Genomic DNA, 22,648 nt, shown 5'->3' on the forward strand with positions numbered 1-22,648 from the left:
AGCGAGAGTGAGAAAGCGGTAAGGAAAAAAAGAGAAAAGAGAAGAAAATACACTCACAACACTGTTTGCACAACACGCTGAAAAATTAGCACTATTTCAGAGAAAGCATCGGGATGCTTTTAGTACGCGTTAGAACAAAAACATATAGTTCATCGTTAAATAGTGGTTAATCGAATGCATCCATCTGAAAACAAAAGACGATCACAAACACACACAGTTTAGCTCCCTCTTTCGGCATGCGATGACAGTTTGTTTGGGACTGTGTTCCTGTTCTGGTTCTGGTTTGTAGGTACTGTAAAAATAGAGTTAAGGGGACAACAACAACGGATCGACGGCAAAAACAACGGACACAACCGGACAAGAATGTTACAGCAAAGGACGGTTACTGTGGCGCAACTCATTGATGAGTGATTGTTGTGACGAGAGGCAAGGATGATGAGCAGTACGTCAAGCTTTTACGGACGTCATACAACAGAGCCCCCGTCAGCGCGTTTGAAGGCAATTCTTTAGCTATTTTTTGCACCCAAACAAGAAGAGTTGAGAAGATTTCGTGTACATAGCGGAACTGAAGACGAAACGGTTGTTTCTTATTGCCACACAGCACAGCCCATTCTGGAACGTATTAATCAATATCCACATAGAGCACACGTTAGTATGGTTTGGTTTTGAACGTACACAGCAAACAAACGAACAAAGAAACGATACGACAAGCCAGTCTTTGTTAGATGAATCACGAAAGGAGTCGAACCGGGCTACAACTCATTCATTCGTAAACCCCACCCTCCCAGAACGTGAACAGGAGGTTAAAGCGACATCACTCCAGAGCAGGCCTTATCTAAATAGCGCTAACAGACGGCTAGAGCAAATCGTATCCAACCTGCTGAGCTCCCTGGAAGGCATGGTAGTAGCACGACACGTACGTCATGATGGCACGCTCATCCGGCTTCGGCGTGTTGATCAGATCTAAACATACGGGGTGATTTATGAAAGATATATTCGTTAGGGCATTAAACCATCACCACATGGAACATGGAAGCGAACGTGTCCTCCGTTTTCTTTTTCATTCTCAACGTCTTGCGAAGTCTTTCGCACACCGATCGGCAGTGGCTCGATCGATCGCCTCATCGCAAAAGACTCCCCAGGATCGGTCGGATCGGGCATCGGAACACTTACCGTCAGGATCAAGCATTCTTGGAATGTCGAGATACTTCTCAGCGACATCGAACGCGGTGTTGAGGTTCTCCAGCGGATTGTCCTTGGACAGCTTGGAGTAGTCGATCAGATCGGGTCTATGGCGATGGATAAGGGCACAGAATGCCAGACCATCCTGTAGAGAAAGGGACAGAAGGGAAGCAACAAATAGGATTTAGTAAAGAGCGATTCTACAAAGCATCCGCTAGACATACCTTGAAGCTGAGATGGAAGTTCTGCACGTTGACGTTCTTGTACGGTGCCGTCTTGCGCTGGCACCAGAGCAGCAGACCTTCCTTGGCAGTCATCTCCTCGACCGAGATGTCCTGGATGGCGAATCGCAGGATGATGGTCCAGATCATGCCGAGCGTCATCTTCAGGTTGCCGTCGACGATCTCCTCCGCACCGATCGACACCAGCTTCACGCCCTTCGATGCGATGAAATCCAGCGCCTTGTTGACGTTGGCAATCTGAAGGAACCGAACAAAAAAAGGGGGGAAACGTGTTAGTCTTCATACTTTGGTATACTATTTACAGTATTTTGGTACATACGCACACTTTTACGAAATTTTGCTGTCCAAAAATGACGACAATCTATTCTCTACTCTCCATCCCTTTGCCAGTCCATTTCCTGCCCAGCTCATCGAGAGCCGACATTCCGACAAATAAATTCAAACCGCCGCATCCGCACGCAATCCGGGGCATGACAAAAATAGCATCGATTACGAAAGCGGTTCGTGCCAGATTGCCTAACTTTGCATAGCGTCTGGATATGCACACACGCACACAAAACGGGGCAAGTAGTGGTAGTGGAGGAGGAGGCCAGTGCCCTTCCTGCCACCCCCGGGGGCTTCGAGGAGCCGCCGATTACGAAAGATGGTGGCCCAAGACCGGTGGTTTCGTTATTAGATTGAGTGTCACGACACGGCGCGCACGGAGTGTTGAACCAGGATGCGCGCCGCGACCCACCAACCAACCAACAGTTGCGGTTGGAATGTGAGAATCTCATCCGGCATCGACGTGCGCCACCACACCGGCATACACTCACTTTAAAACTAGTGTTTCTGTGAGTCGTGAATGCATGGATTGTTCAATCGCTCGTTGCGGTAAACCGAACGTAAGCACGATCGCACTCGATACCAGCCGGGCGGTGCATGCAGGATCCAATGGGGGATGCAAGCTACTTCTTCTACTATCGTGTGGTTGCAGAGCGGGGAAAGAGCCGGGTATCACGTTGCATGCGTTTGCCGTCTTGTGCCGTCTTCAGATTCCGCTACGTGAACGGGGAGCAACGATTAGCTCAAACATAGTTGTACACAATGTGCTGTTGTGTACCCCATTCCCCATTCGACGAGTCGTCTTGCGATGAAATCAGAACCCAAAAATGTCTCTCACACACACACAGACGGGAAGGAAAGTCACCTATCGACGGACCGAGCCGAACCGAACAGAGCAGACAATCGCAGCAACAGCAACTCACAGGATGGTTTGAACCACGCGCCGGAAGACGGAGGATCGCGCAGAAAAGGGGACCACAGCAGCGGCACTCTCCTCCACACCACACATCATTAAGCTAACAAACAGGTGGATGATTCAGATGTCTTAAAATATTCGCTACCGTGGTTGCCATTTTCGCTTCGCTGCCGTGCTGCCGTGTTTGTATTTTAGGGTCCCCGCTACGAAAACGCTGCTAAATACACTCATCAATGGGTGCACAGGCAAGCAAGCGAGTGTTGCTGGGAGGGATCGCCCGCGTTTATGTCTCCCACCTACCATACCAGCGGACGCCTTGCACGTACTTTTGACGAATCATAAGGTTATATTTACCGTCCCATTATTCCGTAAAGCAAATAAACAACATTGATCATGCACGGGATCGTGCGATCGATCAGCCGCATTTAGTGGCCATCCTGTGCCATGCAGCGAGAAACAGATCGTACGAACCACTGTAACGAACCGAAGGCGTTCAAAGCTAAAAGGAACAACAAAAAACTGAAGTAAAATATGACCAAAGTGTTGAGTGGGGCGTACGATCTCTGTACGCCATCACGAATTTATGCCGACCATATTTACGTTCCTTCATGCCCCGTAATCAACGGCGACAGGTATACAAAACAACACATCACCCACCACTGTCATGTGCTCTGAAAATCGCGTCCTTCAAAAACAAAACGATACGAAAACTGCTCTCATTTTGTGTGACTGTATTTGCCCCCCCATCACGAATATTTACCTCGGGGAATTCTTCGCTTTATTTTTACCCTTAAAAAAAGTATAAATATTTCCCCGGCCTTTTCTCTCGCTCCCCCATTGCGTTTGGTTGTGTTGTGTAATTGCACAAGACCTTCGTGTCCAATCAAATGTGGCCATGCGAGGACGGGAGAAGTAGGACGGGAGGTAACCGCACATTAGCAAAACAAGTGACCGTCCCGGACGAACGGATGGTGGCGGCTTGTGGCTTCAGGTGGAACATCTTTCATCAGTTCACTTGCACTAATGAGTCATGGACACGGGATTTTCATTGAACATTTTCCTCGCTCTCGCTACACCTGAAAGCAGAGAGCGCAGGGCAGTGGGGTGGTGCAGGATGTCATTTGGAAAAATATTTGTTCCTACTGATTACCATTTGGCAAACGCAGCACTGGGTTGAGTTTTGGACGCATTCCAACCTACGGATGATTTATTAAATTATAACATTGACCGCCCTCCCCCTTTCTGCGCCACCACCCATTGGCGAAGGATCGTGCCAGAAGGACCCCGTCATCGTTCGCTAGCAGCTATGGCCCAGATAAACAACACCTTCGGACCATTGCACACACTCGTCGTCCATCACGGGCATTGCTCGGAGGGACCTGTACCGTCAGCTGTCTATACAGTGTGCTTTCGCCATCCACCAGAGCAACCACCGCCCCCTCCCCTTGGTTCGATCTGACTCACGCGTGGGCACGCGTCACAAAGATTGCCCTTTTTTCACACCCTCATTCCGTTCCGGCAAAGAGGCGCTTTCGAAGGTGGGTTTAAACACAAGGGTAACACACTGCCGTGACTATGTGTATAAACCTTGCACCGCGTGCACACCTTGCCCCGAGGAAACGCAAGACGTCACTCCGATCACTCTGGATCTAAGACCATCCATTCCCCGCCGTTGCCACCCTTGCAGTTACTCCAACGGTTCACGGTTAGGTAAGAACGTCGACCTTGGCCAGACTGCTGACCTGTCAATCTAGTACGCGGTACGTACACAAGACCGCACAGCACACTGTTAACTCAGCTGTACTCCACACCACACCACCTTGTACTCCACACCACAAAAGAGTGGGAAGACCTTCCCTCAGCGCCTGTTCTGGAGCGCTGCCATGAATGCACAACACCCGAGCGCGCACCACAGGTGTAGTATGCAAGTGCTGCTTAGATTCTTACAAAGTTGGCCATGTTGGCGATAAGAAAGCGACCGATCCGCCAATCAATCATTTGTGCCGCTAGTAGCAAGCTCGGCCGATATCTTGACCGTGACTGTTGAAGTTGTCGATCAATTTGCGATACATTAGTAAGCGAGCATATCAAACTTTTGTCTATCAATCAATGATGCTATTATTATCTCTGGAGTGTCTCTATGTTTAGTAAAAAAAAACAACCTGTTGTGGAGTTATCACTAAATGAATCCATAATAAAACCTGGTAGCGATCTTAAGATCTTTCTACGGAAAGATCTTGTAACTCTGCACAAGAATGCCTGACGATAAGAACGTCATAGATTAAACGTCTTCTTCATTTTCCACGATGTTGTAAAATAGATCATATTAGGATCAATAACTTCAAAATTCCTTCTTATTTACAAGATCTTAGATTCATGCACTCCAGGAAGATCTTATCCTTTTAAAATCTCTTAAATCGAAACCTCACATTAGAATCATGAAACGATCGTAAGAATTCTTCTCGAAATGATCTCGTAATCCTAGTCCAGAATAACAATAAGATCCTGAGTACATGTAGTTCAGCAGCGAACTTAACCTGTTAAACCTTTTCTACAACGATGCTCCGAAAGAGATCATCATATCCTGATCAACAATTTTTGTTTGTCTTTGCTGCAGGTTCACACACCTATTAAATAAACATTTGCAAGGTCTTAAAATAATATTCATATCTCTCGCGCGCGCTCCTTTTTCTACGTGGGCGTTCCACCTGACACACATATTTGATATCTTCGCAAAATGTTGCTTGATAAATGAACGCCTCTCTCCCAATCGCGAACGGAGCGCTCTTTCAGCAACAGAAGCGAGCTTATTAGCGGCCCAGAATACGATCCATCACAAGTGACAGATATTTATTACACAGAGATTTGGCGGGACGGCATCATTATGACAGGGCAGAAGATTAAGCAGAGTAATCAAACACACTTGTACAGTGTGTGTTTTACGGGCTGTCTTACGCATGTCTTACCTTGTGGAAACGCATCTTGCCGCGGTCGGGCTTTGGCAGGGTCTCGCCGGAGATGACCTCCAGCAGGAGCATGAGTTTGAGTCCGTTACGAAAATCATCCTCGATGTTCTCGATCGAGGTGCCGGCTTTACGCAGATGGCTGTTACACCAGGCGGTGAAGGTCTGTGTGTTTTGTGAAAGAGAGAAATAGAGAAATTAGTATAAATATTCACATTTTCATTTCAAAATGCATATCAAAATACAGTTGTGTTAAAACGCCCAGTTTTTATTACCTCAGTTCGGTTCGTTTGTATCCTTCATGCTTTCCCCCGCACCCAGGTTTTGTTTGCCTATTTGTATCTTTCATCTCACAACCCTGTGTCACACTGCTTGAAGGCTAGAGGCGGAGAAGGATCAAGGTAAAAACAACACACACACGCAGCGGGGGCGGCGGCATTGGGGCGGGACCCACCAGATATGAGGGCAACATGAAAATTGGCAATGAGAAAATCTGTTCAGCGACGCGATGACCGAAAAATTACGGCCACCGCTGATTCTTTCATTTTTCGAGCCGCTGGCAGCCTCCTTCTTCCCCATCATGTTTGCTTGACCCAGCAGCAGCGGCAGCAGTCCACACTTCGTTAGAAAATGTGTGATGATCGTTCTTCTCCGTGGAGCAGTTTTTCTCGAGTTCTATAAATACGGAACGGCGTGTTGAGCTTTGAGCCCCGTCGCTATACTAGCAGCAGCAGCAGCAGCACAGCATTTTTTCGCTGTTTATTCATGGGTTTTCATGGGGAAAAAACGAACGAAGATGTTTTGCCGCCACTTGCGCGCCTTGCACTGCACCACACCGCATCGACCCACAAAAACACCCACCTTCATTTCACACCCATAATCCAGCCCATAGATATCGTGGAACCACATTGGAAGGGAAGAAGAATGTCTATATTCGCACCAGCGGAGTACGTTCCAAAAAAAGAAGAAGCACGACGTCCAAGATTAGATTAGTATAAGCGGAACTGTCTCCAAAAAAAATCGTACGAAATGCAACAGATGTTTGACACCATATCTCGTCAGTGTAAATTCTGCAAATTCAGTTTTATTGATAATTAAGCTGGAGAGCTTCTGACTAATTAGACCGCAAGTGCTAATTCTTCGATCGCTCAATGTCAAAAGTGAACCATTTGCGTCTGAAATATGCAATAGCGATGGTCGGATGGATGGTTCGATGTGTTTCCTATGCAAAAGCAGCATTAATTGACTAGATCACCCAAGGGAGAAAGAAGGGAGCTGATCGGACGCAGCATCCACCGATGACCACCGGCAGCCAGGCGGCGACCACCGATCGGTACACGCGCACGGTGTGGGAGATATTTTTAGTTGCAACTGCCGTGCTGCCGAACGCTGTGCCGATCTGTGTGCAGTGGTGTGTACGCAAATAGCAGCACGCACGATCCACACCGGAACATGCGCATTGCCGCCATCACATGGGCATGCTCTTGCGCACATAGCACGCTGCGAGAGAAAGAGCGGATCTTCACCTCACCTCCCTCGAAAGGGTCACAACACGCCAACGATTGTTGTTGCGGGCCAATGTTTTGAGGACGACCGATCGGATTCTGTTGGCCAAATTTTAATGTGAGCACCACCCTTTTTGCCCCTTCCTTTGTGTAATGCATGCATCAGCATCAGCCCCCCAACATGGGCTGCATGGCGGCAAACAAAGTCTCGAGAGTGAAAGCTGTGTTGCATTTTGTTGTTTGCCCATTTTGCTGCTCAACAAATATTGTGTAATGTGTGTAATGCGTTCCTCCGACCCGCACCACCCTTATGCTCTCACGCGGGGACGGCAGGAAGGGTTGGGATGGTACCCTTCTTCTTACCTCACATTCCCGAGCAATTTCCGAAGCATTTTAGCTGCGAGAGAGAGAGAGCAACTGACTCTTTTTCTACTTCTTCCTCCTTCTCCGCCTCTCCTCTTTTTTTTGGCCAATACACTTCATAGTCTAATTTTAGTTGTCCTTAACCACATTTTCTCGAGGTGGCGCGCGGATTTCGTTTTCCTCGCCGCTTGGCGGCGGCTCATCCTCAGACATATGGGTGCATGGTGTGCTTCTTGTGTTTCCTTCGCAATTTCCTCCTCTTCATCTTCCTTTACTACTCGGTCAATGCGTCTAGGAGCAGCATTGTTGTCCTCCCAACGCATCTTCTCCCTCCCCATATTCAAGTGCGTTTGAAGCAACAACCACTTAATATATATGTATGTATCCCCAACGCCCTCATCACGTTTTAGCTAGCGATAGTTTTACTACAATGAGCAACAGAAAATGCACACAAAAAAGAGGTTATGGCAGGCGCCAGCAGCAGGCCGACCGCTACACCGCAAACGCCGACCTGACCCCTAATTATACCCGCAGCGCCCAAACGCGCGATAAAACCCTCTCTCGCCGCCGCCAACATCGCGTGGCATTTTCATTTCAGCCGCTTACAAGCGCAATGCGATCGATCGATGATCCTAATTGCCATCCGACGGACGGACGGACGGACGGTTCGGAGCCAATTAATTGCCCATCCCCCCCCATGTGTGTGTTCCCCAAGCCACTCCGCCACAATGGCTGATTAGACACATTGCGATCTGAGTTCCCACATGCGTGTGCATTGTATTGTGCTGCGACTGCTGCTGTTGCTGTTTGACGGGTGCATCAGGGCATCCCGCGCACTATTTTGAAACATTTTATTATAGGGTTTTCAATGATTTTTCTTATTTTCTCTATTCTTATCTGACAATTTCTATCAAATCTATCTCTTTTTCCCGACCACCTTACAAAGATCGGTGGTGATCGTGCAGACAGCGACGTTTGCCTCGCAGATGGAGACGCACAGTAGTTTTCCTCGGTTTCCTCGGAGCCGCAGAGAGCAGGCAATGGCGCCACAGTTGCGCCTGCGTGTGTGCACCAACCCATCCCCATCCCCATTAGCCGACCGAGAGCAGCATCGCCATGGCAGCAAAACATGCCAACTTAAACTCTGACAACATCGTGCGAAAGAGGGTCTCGCGGGGTGTTCGCCCCAAAACAACGAAAAGAGAGAAAAAAAACACCCGCCACCAACCAACGCCCAACGGAACGTACCAGAACTTGGCTGTCATGTGAAAGGGGCGATGTAACGAGCAGGGAAAAAGAAAGTTTTCTTTTTGGCAAAACAAAAAAAAATGTACACACACACACACACGCACGCACAGGGTGATTTTGAAGGCGACGATCGTAAGAGATACCAACATGTAGCGTGTTCGTAGCGCTTTACTGTTAACGGTGATTTCGAAAATAGATCAGTCCTTTTTTTCCACCCAGAAGTGGGAGAGCTAAAGACACACACACACACGGGGAGGGAAGAAAGCTTAAGCAAAATGGGGTGCGTAAGAGCGATGATCCTCCACCATCCCCACAAATATCTCGGGGAGATTTTCCAGCTCGTATTTCATTCGCGCGTTTCAAAGTGGCTCGACGGTTCGATGACATTTCCACACGTCCCGCGACTGGCTGTGGGAAGATTTATCATCCGTTCGACAGTTGCTGTTGGCAGTGTTGGGTCTGGTGCTCTCTCCGGTAGCAGTGGAATAGAAAAACGACATGTGGTCGTGATGAGCCGCATGCTTTCTCTTTTCCAATAAGAAAACGAACTAGAATGCGATTCGTTGCCAATCTCACCAGGGTTGGACGGCTCTATCATGCGAAATGGTAACCTTGAGATGCAAAGACACATCTTCTCTTCAGGCCCACATGTGCAATTTAGCCCCACCACCACCCCCTCCCCTGCTCGGCCCCGACAGACTCCGAGAACGGGGTCATCACGGCCCGAGCAGCAACAATGTCACGGTGATGATCGAGCAAGTGTGTTACATCACTCGCGGGTTGCTTCGCTCTGTGTGCTTCGCTTTTACGCGATCGATCATCAGCAGGTGTTCCCGACCAGCAGCAGCATCCAAACCATCCCAAGAGAAAGAGAAGTTCGTCGTCTATCATAGTCGTGCTGACGCATGAATGGATTTGAGCGCGCAGCTCCCGGATCCGCGCGGACACTGCTGCGGCGACTCATCGCACTCGCAGTGGGTCAATCGGTGTTGCCCAGTAAGCGCAGTTTGCGTCACTCGAGACCCGACGTCACTGTCATGCTCGATTCGTCACCTTTTTCCCACCCTACGTCACCGATAGCAACCGATGCAAGTGATGATCTATCCCCCACCCCCACTCCCGCGCTCATCTTGATCATCTTCGAAGATGATCCTCAAAATCTTGACCCTGAATTCCCTCCCAACCTCAGCTCAGAGTGAAACACTTCCCCCCATCCCCCTGTCCTTCCCCACGGGGAACTCACCTTTTTCTGCTGCTTCTCCCAGGCCGGATCGAGCAGTCCCTCCCGCTCCCACTCCTCCTCCTGCTCCATGTAGTTCTCCTCGCCGCCGTACTGGCCGACGTATCCGCCGTTCTCCATCATCTTTGCAGCGAGCTTTCGGTCGATCGCTCACACACACGCACACACACCCGGATCGCACACGACACAGAGAGAAAGAGGATATTATGGCACCAACTCACGCCGCACTACTCGCCGTCGTCGTCGTCGTTCGAACAGGCACTGGCACTCGCTATCGCGCACACTAGCCAACTAAGTAGACAACACACTGGTACCACACCACTGACTGCGCACACACCTCGGCGGTTTTCCACGGCGCGGCTGTACCTTTTTTTTGTTTGCTCTCTTCTTCGTTACGCCGTTTGCTTTCTTCTCTTTCCGTTTCCGAGAGAGAGAGAGTGCGTGGTCGATCCTCGGCTCGAACACGAGACGAGGGGGGGTGTTTTCCTCAGCTGGGCTGGGTGAAAAATAATAGAGAAATTTTGCTTCACTAAACAACAACCACTAACAGCGGGGCGCTCGGTGCCAACTACTACCGCAAAAACCACCAATTTCTCGCTCTCTCGCACAGTAACACTATTCCTCTCTTAAATCCACTCTCTATCTCTTTCGCTCTTTCTGTCTCTCTGTCACACACTGCTACTACATCCGAGTGAGCTGAGTGAGACAAAGAGATCGTTCCTGGTTTACTTCATTAACCCTTATCCTCTCAATCGCTCAACACCGTTCGTAAACGCGCTGAGCGGATCCTGACAGTTGCGTTGATCTTGAAGCGTACCCAGAGAGAAAGAAGAGGGATGGGTGTGTAGGGGAGGTTCAAAATTGTCGTTTTTCGTCACCCAGCATATATCACACGCGGGAGCAATAAGTGAAAGAAGTACACTCGAACGCACCACAGCAAGCAAAGCACAGCAGCAAGCGACGGATCGCGGAAGATCGACGGTTAAGTAGGCGCGGGAGTGCGCGTTTTTTTTTGCTCGCAATTAGATCGACAACTTGCCAGCAACACACAGTTTGAATGTTTCGACCACTGCCAGTGGATGGGTTGAATACGTAACGCGCTCGTCCCGGTAGGACGTAAGCCATCAGTCGTTACAGCACAATGACGAAGGTTACGATCGTTGCTGTTTGCGTATGTGTGTGTGTTTTAGTGGACTATTGAACTGACGATCAATTTCCTTCTTTTGCACAATTAGACACAAAGATGCGGAGCAAATTGGAGCAAAAAAAGTGGAAGAAGTTAAGGCCCTACTTAAGGTACATTAGAAGAAATTGATAACATTACTTTTGTACTGTTGCAAAAGAAGGCCTGTGATACTTCAGTCACTGTAGACACATCTAGAACCTTCTCTTATATAATTGGCTCTACATATGAGTGTATATTTTGAACCTAAAAGTAGATCTACATGAAGTAGGACAACTTTGAAGAAAGACGGATATCGAAATCCTCCAATTAAAATTAAATTAAATTCAAATCATTGAAGCGCACAGACGGCTTAAATCCCAACCCCAAATGGATGAGCTCCAGACACACTCCAGAACATCTGCCAGATATCCAAGATCATACGCACAGCAGTCACGAAACATCCACTTCAAACGTTGCGAGCAAAGTTGGGATTCCAAAAGCGATCCACATTCCAGTCCACAGTCCATGATCACGATCGTTTCAAATCAGCCAACCGAAAATACGTAGAGCCTCATATTTTGTTTTTCCCCCTCTTTTTCCATAGCTTCTATCACACACAATCGCACTACAGCAAATAAACAAAACAAAATCAGTGCAGTAAACCAAAATTGTGTCGATTTTTTAACAACCGCCGCCAGCGAACACGGAGGTGAAAAGCGACCAAACGAACCACTACTTTACGGTTAGATAAGGTGATGGAGATGACGGTTTTCGTTTCGTCGGACTGATCGCGTCGGTAGCGAACCCAAAACTAAGGCCCATCGGTCCCGTTGGACTTGGCCCGTGCGCGCCCGCCCAGTACGTTGCGCGGTGGCGGCGGCGCGTAATATTCTCGGCCGGTTGCGCGCGCATTCGCACTAGCAATTTCAATCGAATCCTTCACTTCACATGCTCTCTCTCTCCTTCGCACTGCTTTGCAAACACACACACTCACACACATACAATCTATTGCTTGTTTTAACGCATCTTGTGCCTACGCACAGAGCACCACCACAACCTCCACACGTGCACGGTGCGTTTTGCATCCCGCGTCCCACGCGGTATATTCAACCTGGAGCCACTGTTTCTTACATTACTAACAATACAACAACAAAAGGACAGGGGTAGAACACACCCAAACTAACTCCCCGCCCAAAAGATAAGCCAGCAAGCGCTGATATCGCTGAATTGCTTTACCGTGTAGCGTCTTGTGTACACGTATCCGCAATCGTGGCCACACTACCGTCAGCAGCAGCAGCACAGGCAACAGCAACGCACGAACGTTCAGACGGAACTGACGCTGCCTGGGGTAGGCTCGGGCACAACCGACCCAACGACGACGACAGCAAGCAACGAAACAAGCAGATAAAAACCCCGCGCTCGCCCCACCAACTCACCCACTGGCAGACAAAGAGCGACGAAGCGAGCGGGCGCACCGAACCCGCAACCCGGGTGCAAACAAGAGCGCCTGCGTTCCTAGATTAGCAGTCCCTTCGATCGATTGCTAGACCCGCGGACAGACGGCTGGGGGGGGAGTGGAAGGAACAATAAACAAAACTTACAAAACAGCCCATTACAAACACACACCTTACAGCGCCCAGGTTAATTGAGCCGTCGAATGCGCTGATCAAACAAAACGATCGTTTGTCATCTAATTGGAAATGTCTCAGGCGGTTCGATGTCTTGGCTTCCGACTCCATCACCGAACCTTCCGGTAGACCGGTGCCGACCAATTAGTGCGAGACACCTTCTGCAAGATCAAATAACGCAACCCCCCACGAAAAATGTGCCAAAAACGTAACGCGTGTGCGTGCGTGCGTGTGCCAAACATCCACGCAATGGGCCGGTTCACACCTAGCTCTCCCCACCTCGCCGCAAATGCACATGACGGCACGACATACACACGCTCACGACGGGATCTATTTTTAAAAAAAGAAGCACCTTTAACACCCTGTCGATCGTGTGTGTGTGTGTGTGCGTGTGTGGAACATAGAGGAGGGCCGATTCTGAACCCGTGGTGAACCCTAACGAAGCGGTGAGTTTGGATGGATGGATGCATCGGGCGGAAAATCGTTCCGTTCCGTACGGGTGCATGGCATGCCGCGTGGTGGAGGAAATTACGCGACGAACGATGACAATAAAGAAGCGAAGGAACAACTCCAAACGCACACCAAACACACCGATTAGAACGGATTCGTTTTGGCTGCTGGCTGATACAGCTGTCATTTCGTGGGACTGTCATCTTGCTGCTTCTGGTTAGGAAGATGATCGCGATCGCTATCGGCACTCTCCACCAGAGGAAGCCCATATATCGGGGGGAGCGAAGAGGGAAGGAATTCACACACTTCCGATCAGCAGCTCGATCAATCTATGCGTGGTTCCGCTTTAATGCCCATCGGGTTTGTTCAATCGCCATCGAAGTGCGCTCCACCACGCACATCGGAATCTGCCGCCAATCCAACGCATAACTCAATGGTGCGTAAAAATGTTACACATTTGCGCGAGTTGGTCTCATTTTTTCTCCTCTTTTTTTGCTTTCCTTTCTATCGCCCAAAATTCCGTGCAGCAGCCGTAGCTAATGGATTTCACACGTACTACGCGCGGTGGCAGCTCCGGTTGGCCAGCAAACAAAACAAAAAACCGGCACACACGCGTGCTGGGCGTGCTGAAAGAAAGAGATAATTTAATGAATTGTCATAATTACTAATGCAGCTGGTGCTTTTTGATCTTCTTGCTGGGGGTACTGCCGTAATGTACTGTGGGCTGAGCGTACCGGGTGGGGAGGTATTTAAATCTCCCACTTGATGTGTGCGTATGTGTGCCACTTACATTGTTGTGCTCGGTGTGCTCAATTTGTTTTTGCTTTTCTTGCTATGTTGTTGATTTTCGTACTACTTTTTTGTTGTAGAACATCTTAAACATTGTCTTGAAAATTAAAAAGCCAATTAAGCTCTATGGTCATGTAATAAGCGTACAATGGAGGGTTCGGGGGTTCATTTCGATACGGACGTGCTCGATTGATTTCATCGCCCGCGGAAGGCAATTGCTTCGGTGAAAGTGGCCAGTTAAGTGCAGGCTCATTAACAAAGAATAAAAGGAAGCAGATAGAACGGAAGTATAAACAACCGTTTTGAGTTTTCTAATGCTTACAAGCCTCACTTGCTTCAGGTGCGCTTCAAGGAGACCAACATCTAATTGCAGCGCATTGTTGCTGTAATTATTGTTTACCTTCAAATTCGATTGAAACGTACAACACCTACCAGCTTGTTAACTGTCTATCAAAGACAACAAACAACCGATTTGACCAGCGAAATTGCGCCTTTGATACCTGATACCTTTCCAGCTCACGCTCCCATAAGATTATGCCCATAAAACGAAACCCTAACGATGCGATCGATCCGAAGATAGGGGCGATCTGATCTTAAAACACTTTCGACGTGCGACACCCGGGACGGAAATGTAAATGATCCCTTTTACACACCACGGAAACGGAAACTCGATCAGGCCCACGTTTGGGCATTGCTGGACGCTGGAGGTGCTCACTGTGCCTCCGACAAAGGTCGACCAACACGAATTATGCATTCACCGAGCGGGACAATTACACCTCCGAGTGGCGTAATTTATTGCGCTGCCGATAAAGATGGATTTGACGGAATTTTGCATTCGCATTGGCAGCACAACACTTTGTCAAAACAAGCACGCGTCGATACGATTAAGGAGGGCATTACATTCCGCAACGCTTTCCAGGTTGCTGGAAGCTCAAGTGGATGGTTTGATAATCGCTGTCAGATAAGGCAGGGTTTGGTGTCGATATAGGCATTTAAATTCTTTCTCACATTCGTCACTTTCGGCGCCTCTGCTGAGTCACGATTCGATCATATGATTCATCGACGACGCGTACCGATGAGGATGCCGTTCGCATGCCTTCGTTGCTTCGCGAGTGCTACGAAATCCGAGATAACAACTTCCATGGACAAGTGTGTACGGCATACAGCCTTCAAGCGCGGATTGGCGGAGGCAAATATTGAACTCGTGTAAAAATATCCTTTTTTCCGAAACGTGTTGCTTTTTCGGTTCCTTTTTTTCTGTTTGTTTGCTCTGTCGTGGGTTATTTTAAATTTGGGACAGTTTTCGAGGACAGTGCGATGCCGAGAGCATAAAGCCAAGAGTGCCATTGCCAACTTTGGTCGCTGACGGAGGGATTGGGTGGTTGGGTGGCCATGGGTGAGTTGGGTTGGTCCTAGATACAGACCAACGACTGTGTGCGCGAGAGAGAGTGAGAGAGGGGAAGGTCTCCACCGGGAAAGATAAAAATAGCGCGTGGAATGATCCGTGGCCCTGCTCGCTACATTATCGCGCTACGTGCGTGTGTCACCGCGCATCTCAGACTCAGTCCATACTCCATGGACTTTCATGGACATTGATCGGGCAACGGATGAATCGATTCCAATTTCAACCCATACCGGTTGGATCCATTTCCGAGCCCAAGGAATCAAGCGTTCGATTACCGTTCGCTGCTCAGAGGTGAGGTTCGTCTTTCATTCATCACTTTCCGGGCATGGTCGCTAATGGAATGCGTTTCCGTTGCGTTTTATCACTCGCCCCCCATCGCTAAGAACTTAATCTCTAACTCCCATTAGTTGTAGCTCAATGTTTCAAAGCCCCCGCTGATCGATCGCACTGCTGGCCCTGAACGCAGAGCATCGGGCGCACCCCGCACCAGCAGGTGGGTGCAAACCGGGCGGGACGGATGATGTAAAATTATGAATTCACGTATGGAAAGCTGTGAGAGAAAAAGAAGCAAAAGCAAATCAATTTCGGACAACAACTGGTCCACCACCACCAACACCAACACCCCCTCTCTTCCTATGTTTGTGTTTGTGTAATACAACACGCATCCTATTTTTAGAGACTGATTTTTCTTTACTGGCTCGCAAAAATAGAACATCTTCTCACGGTGGATACTTTATGGGGAATTATTTATAGGACACGTACGCAGAGCGGCCGGCCGAAACACACAGCGCGGACCTCACTCGGCACCATCTATACAGACCAACCGGGCTGGCAGGCAGGCAGGCAGGCAGGCAAGCAAACAAACAGTGCTGAGTGAAAATCGTCAAATAAATAGCAACAAAACCTTAAGACAACAACAGCAACAACACGGCACATTCAAGCTTAGATATGCCACATCTTTAAAATCTTGCAATTAAAACGAAAATGTGTGTTAAATGAACCGTTTTAAGGAATACAATAAAATGGGCAACAATGCGTTCAAATGTCTGTTTTACATGTTTTCCCGTCACATATCAATTTGGGAAAAATAGAACATGCCAAAATTTAGTGCGGAAATAGGGAACGGGGACCCCATCCTACTCTTTCTCCGGATGGGCAAGGTGGTTCCTTTTGCCCAACACTCGAGCATAGAAAGCGGTGAATCGTGTATGAAGTGTGGGTTGAAAAACAACGGGAAACAGAAACACACATACACACACGGCCATTTAATCGGATAGGGGGATGAATTGTGTTGAAAATTGTAAAAACAAATGTAACACACACACACTTCTTTGGTCGCAAAGTGAGGAAATGAAACATGCGTGGGGAAAATTGGATCGGAAAGGAAATCCTATCGGCTCTCCACGTCCGCTTCCTCTCCCTCTCTCTCTCTCTGCCTCTAGAACGACACAGCCACAACCCGAAAACCTGTCCACGAACGCTCTCCTACAGGGCAGGGGGCAAGTGCAGGGCAAGTGGCGAGGAATGGACAAAACCGGTACACGCAAAGGGAAACTAACAGGACAGACAGGTTAGAAAGATAGAGGGCCAATGTGGGCCGGCGGCCAGCAGCAGCGGAGGCGACAACGACGCAGTGATCCCAATCTATTTTTTGCAACAAAAACCGTCAACCGTTGCCAATTTGCAAACACAAAAAAAAACACCCGACACCCGTTAGACCCGACGTTTCCGACGGAACGGTTGACGATCGAGGCAACCGGTAGAGGCGGCAAGCGACGAACCTTTGCAAAGCTGTCCTTAACGCCTCATCATAACCCTTGAGTGAAGGGTTCTGTGTTTTTTTTTTGGGTGGGCGCGATTTTTTTTCCACACTTCATCAAAGCACTCCATTTCCTCTCTGTCACAGAAAACACACTCACTTACACACACCGATGCAGGGAGAGCAAAACAATTGCACACAGCAACGTAGGCAAGCGCAGAAAATGTGCCCATCTCGTCGCGTCCCTCTAGCAAAAACCGGCTAGAGCGCCTACCCCGTGAATAGAAACGGCAAATGGCGTCAACGACGACGTCGCTAAAATGCGAACGCGCGGAGTCGCGAAAATTACTTGCCCACCTTTGCCGTCCTCCTACCCCACACCACCTGGTCATCCCCACCGGGCAGGGGGGGGCCAAAGAATGCCGACTGCGATGCGTAAATCGGGTCTTCTTCTTTTGCTGAGCTGTGTGTGTGTGTGTGTGTGTGCACCTCAATCCCTTTCCGCTGATACAATCGCTGACAATGAGCATTTTTCGTCTGTTTTCGCTTTCGCGGTGCGCGTTTGTGTGTAAACCACCGCAAACACACCGTATTCGCAAACCACAGCTCCGGTGCGTGTGTGTATGTGTGAGTGTGTGCCAATTTAAAGAGACGCCGTTGCGAATTATGAGCGTTTGGGAGGAGGTGGGAGAGAGGTGAACGAAATAACGACGAAAACAAACCACTTCCAGCTTCGATCGTCCCTATTAAATGCACTTCTTGATGATCGTCATACACACTCACACTACGATACGCGTCTTTCAGCACAAAACAATTCCTCAAACTGCTAAATAGGTCGATCGGGTTGCAAATTTTCTCTCTTTTGCACTGTTTTTTTTTTTTTTCATTCCTACCCGCTTCCTACGACGGGTTTCTTAGCACTGGCAGAAACGGTACACTGCAACTGCAACACTCGCCACCTCACTCTTCACCTTGCTGCTGCTGCTGCTGCAGTCCCCTCCGCAACACCTTTTTGTTCACGCACGTCCGGGTTGGTTCCGCTGAACCCGCGCCGGATGCTACCGCCGCTAATCAACCCGAAACCACACAAACACGCCCGATACCTGGGTCGGTGGTACGCGTCCTTCACGGTGAAATTAGTGAGCCGGTTTTTGGATGGATCGGACGGACAGGGCACGGGGGAGGCTCGAAAAAGGGTCACTTGTTAAAACATTTACACGCTCTTTCGCTACAAACTAACTAACTTGCTGCGTCTGCTGCTGCCTCTGCCTGCTGTACACAACCAAACTGGAATCAACGGTATTGTGATTGCACACACAAACAAACCTGACCGCACACACTCGCAGTCGCGCGGATGTCAAAATTTGATTCTGACGTTTCGGGACAGTTGGTGGCGGCGCCGCGTTTCGCCCCGATGCAAATTGGATAATATTTTTTTCCTGTTATTTTTCAAACGCGGCTGTTCTTCCGACAAATTGTAGCATTGTTTTCCCATCGATTGTTGTGATGCACTTCAAATTATGTAAATTCGATACTGTGTTTCAAATTCAAAACAGAGAATCGCATTCAACGAGTGCCTAGTGGCGCGACACTTTGGCACAGTGGGTGACGTTTCTTCTCAAATGGCCAAACTTTTCAAACAGTTTTAAACGGCTTTTTATGGTTTCAATTTTTTTTCAATTCAAAAGTCCTTCCTCATCTTTTAAATGGTATTTCGGCTTCAAAACATTAAAAGAAGAAGCAAGTTTTGTCTGTAAAATGAATCTTTATGCGAAAACGAATGAAAACATGAACAAGACAAGACCTCAAATACACCATCTAACGTTTACCACATGTAGGCTGCTGCTGAATTCCGCTCTTCTTTTCTAACGAGACACCGAAGATACTAAATGGCTTATGGCTTATCCCCGTCGTTGCAACAGAAAATCCCCTATCAAAAACATGAACACCAATGTCACCTCGTTCCCAAACAGAAAATGTAAGCTAGATGGGTCGACTGTTTCGCAAGCCGTTACTAAATGCGCATGATTCCTGATCTTCGTACAATGGTTGAACTACTTACGATACGATTACGATACTACACCTAGAACACAGATACAAAGGACTAGCTTTGGGTGAACTTTTCTTTCTTTCTTCTTTTTCGTCTAATCGCACTCCTCGTGCCCCCTATGTTAACACTTCGACGCAAAGCGAAGCACGTTGGCCGCTTTATGCTGCTTGCATTTGCTTTTAGCGATCTCGTACGTACGGCAGAGCACCAGATCGGAATACGCCTGCCGGTACTCGCGCGACATTACCACGTAGATGATGGGATTGATGCAGGTGGTCAGGTAGATCAGCAGATACGACACCACGTTCAGCACCTGCACGCTGGGACGGAACAGCTTCACCACCGTGATCGGTAGATAGCACACGAGAAACGCCAGAAAGATCACCAGTATCATCTGCAGCAGCTTCTTGTCCTTGGCGGACATCTTGCCCGCGCTCATGATCGAGGCGCCGGATGTGTTCAGATGCTTCTTGCGCTTTCGCGCATTTACATTGCTCGCGTTGCGCCTTACCCCCGGCCCGGATGCGTTTGCGTACCGTGGCTGATTGCGCGACTTCACGTTGCTATTCTCCAGATATCCTTCCTCCTCGGTTTGGTCTGGCGGACTCTAAAATTAGAAGCAAATCCAGACGTTAAACTCCGGGCCGAGAGCTACTCAAAAACACACACGCAGGAAACAAGCTAATCAATTATCACCCTATTGCCACTACAATCGCAGCGATCGACGATCGTGTGGTGGTTTTGGGTCGGCTTCACATCCACTGCCCGGTGTGAGACATCCTCCGTCGACGAGGTGGTGCTGCAGAATATTTCATTCTCCGTGCTTGAATCGATGTAGTGCCAGTCGGCGTCGTGTTGACTAAAGTTGATGTACGACAAGGGCGGCGGTGCTGGCTGATCCTTCTCCGGAGTGATCGTTGCTGACGAGCCGGCGTACTGGCCCGGATGCGGGGCTGGTTGTTGCTGCTGGTTGCTCACTGCACTGGACACGTCCTCCACGCTGTTTTCGTCCAGATTGTCGCCAGGCAGATCTTTGGTTCGCAGCGCGGTCGATCGTACAATGTAGAATATTCGTGCGTAACAAACGATGATCGCCAGACAGGGCAGGGCGAACGCGATGAAAAACAGGAACTGTTTCGGTGAGTTGTCTGTAAATGGGGAAAATGGAAAAGATTGAAGGGCTGGAAGCTCTGATGCACAAGAAAACGGTGCCTTACTCTGACTATCAGGCAGTATCGAGCAGGAGTGAATGTTAATGTCGAGTCCAAACTTGCCCCACTTTTCGTGCCACGTGGGCAGCAGCGAACCGAAGCCAAGTATCCAGGTAAACGCCACCATCAGACAGAGATTTTTCGTACGATAGATTCTTCAATGTTTCAGTTTACCAAAAAAAAAAAAATGGAAATTAATTAGCGTTTGAAGTTGCTGCTGCAACTCAGAGACCCACACACATCGTTGGCGCTCACCTTTGATACAGCCGCTGATGGCCGATCATAATGTAGCGATTAATTGTGATGGCCAGTATGGTAAACAGCGAGACCGCCAGCAGCCCGTACCGCATCATCGGAAGCAGCCGGCAGAACAAATCCCCATACAGCCAGGCCTGGTGCCAGAAGGTGCTCGCGGCCAGCGGCAGGTTGAAGCAGCAGAACAGCAAATCGGAGAACGATAAATTCATAATGAAGACGGCCGTTGCGTTCCGCGTCTAAAGGGAGGAAAACGGGAGCATGTAGTAGTACCGGCATCAGCTGTACCAGCAAGTTGCCAACACTCCCTGCCAATGCACTATTTATGGCTTGGCCAATGTCGAATTCTCTCCCCGGAATTCGACTTCTGCTGTTTGGACAGCGAACCAAGGGGGCAGAAGCCCCATTAATCTGCTTGACTCACGGCACCTGTTTTTAATGGCGGCCGTGCCATTCCCGCCATTCGATACGCACCTTCTTACTCTTGACCAAGGCCACTATTGTCAGCAGATTGCCCGGCACGCCGACGACCATGTACGCGATGCACGTCACCGTTGCGATGTTGAGCAGCACCCGTGGATATCCGGTGTAGAGCGGTATCGCATCGCTGGATCCTGTGCACGAGAGGGAGGGGGAAGAAAGGAGGCGATATTTTGGTTTCACATCCATGGTTCACTTCCAGGCCATCCCTGTCCCACCACACGGATGCGTCATGCACCGTTGTTTACCGTTGTTGGTGAAGTTGCTGTGCTCCGGATGACCAGTATCGAACAGATCCATGGCTACCCTGATTGACCTGCACGTATAGTACACGCACGTACCTCACTCGCACTCGTTACAGATATCACTCATCGCGGATTGCGTGCCGCAAACCTTTTTTCCCGAAAACTCAAGCAGGCAGCAAAGACACACACACACACACAGAACAGATGTCTTCCTTCCAGATTATACGTCCACTTGCTCCAACATGGTTCGCAACACTGATTTCGGCACGCGTCTGTCTCTATCGCTCGGTGAAATTGTGAAGATTCTAGGCCACTTCAAAATCGGCAGCAGCAGCAGCAGCCGCCGCCACTAGAGATTGTTGTTGATGATGCTGCTGATGCTGACGATGATGATGTTGATTGTTACTCGAGCTGCGGCACAGAATTCTTAACAACAATCTCCTCCTGCCAACCCGAAAACCACCCCTCCACTGACCGGAGTGCGAGCAAGATTGAACCTGGACGAGAGCGTCCGCGAAGAAATGAACCAAAACCCGTACCGTTTAGCCGCTACGAGCGTCGACACATGCGCCGCCTACTGCCTTCCACTGACTGGACCATGCCCATCGGCACGGGGGTCAGCACGGGCTACTTGACGGGCTGCTGGGTTTTCCCGCACTGGAAGGGAATTGTCGACCGGGCCGAACGAAGAGGGAGGGGGGAGGTGGGGGGGGGGTGAGTTTGTGAGAAAAACGGCAACAACAGCAACAAATAGCCAAACAGTATGCATATAAAAATAGAATCAATTTATGCGCACCACAACAACCGACGGCCGGACCGGACGGTTGGTTACAGAGCGGTTTATGTTTTCTTCTCCTGCCTGTATGTGTGTGTGTATTTGTTTTTTTTTTTGAATCGGTGGGTTGATTATTTTTTTGTTTGTTTCGATTTTACTACACACAAAAACGCACGTTCAAAAGACAACGCCAAATGGGGGAGTAGTGGGTGGGGTGGGGTGGTGGTCTGAAACGGTCGATACGGTGGGATGAAATAAAATTTTCCAACCGTAAACTGCTCCGGAGAAGAAGGAAGTCGTTCTTTCGGCGGTTACGATGTTGCGAATGTTGGCCATCGGCTTCGAAGGAAATGGACGCAGGACACATACAGGGGAAACGATCTTCACTACACAGAGCACACACACACACACACGCCCGATGTTTAATGCCGGAAAAGTGTGTCCATCGCAATG

General features: G+C 49.0%; 2 protein-coding genes across 29 annotated transcripts in view; both read right to left on the bottom strand.

Moving 5' to 3' along the window:
* Positions 1-18,538, bottom strand: part of LOC1281675 (alpha-actinin, sarcomeric) — a 22,092-nt gene extending 3,554 nt beyond the window's left edge. Inside the window, exons 1-6 of one of the 28 annotated variants that reach the window (XM_061646889.1) lie at positions 18,424-18,492; positions 9,987-10,479; positions 5,631-5,792; positions 1,407-1,661; positions 1,174-1,327; positions 878-963 (exon numbers count right to left, since the gene is read on the bottom strand). In XM_061646889.1, coding sequence (XP_061502873.1) covers positions 878-963; positions 1,174-1,327; positions 1,407-1,661; positions 5,631-5,792; positions 9,987-10,106 — 777 coding nt within the window. In that variant the 5' untranslated portion in view covers positions 10,107-10,479; positions 18,424-18,492. Of the gene's footprint in view, positions 1-877; positions 964-1,173; positions 1,328-1,406; positions 1,662-5,630; positions 5,793-9,986; positions 10,680-11,878; positions 12,016-12,384; positions 12,585-17,962 lie in introns of those variants that run through there. The other 27 variants (XM_061646895.1, XM_061646885.1, XM_061646891.1 and 24 more) reach the window with 27 other exon arrangements.
* A 386-nt stretch (positions 18,539-18,924) lies between these two features.
* On the bottom strand, positions 18,925-22,580 carry LOC1281674 (protein trapped in endoderm-1). The gene is made up of 7 exons (XM_061641918.1): positions 22,465-22,580; positions 21,424-21,800; positions 21,170-21,309; positions 20,696-20,934; positions 20,447-20,595; positions 19,926-20,377; positions 18,925-19,836 (listed from the first exon to the last, which is right to left on the bottom strand). The coding sequence occupies exons 2-7, from the start codon at positions 21,473-21,475 to the stop codon at positions 19,351-19,353; spliced, it is 1,518 nt and encodes a 505-aa protein (XP_061497902.1). The 5' UTR covers positions 21,476-21,800; positions 22,465-22,580; the 3' UTR covers positions 18,925-19,350.
* Between the last annotated feature and the right edge of the window lie 68 nt (positions 22,581-22,648).

Source organism: Anopheles gambiae, chromosome 2 (genome assembly GCF_943734735.2).
Source record: "Anopheles gambiae chromosome 2, idAnoGambNW_F1_1, whole genome shotgun sequence".
Lineage (NCBI taxonomy): Eukaryota > Metazoa > Arthropoda > Insecta > Diptera > Culicidae > Anopheles > Anopheles gambiae.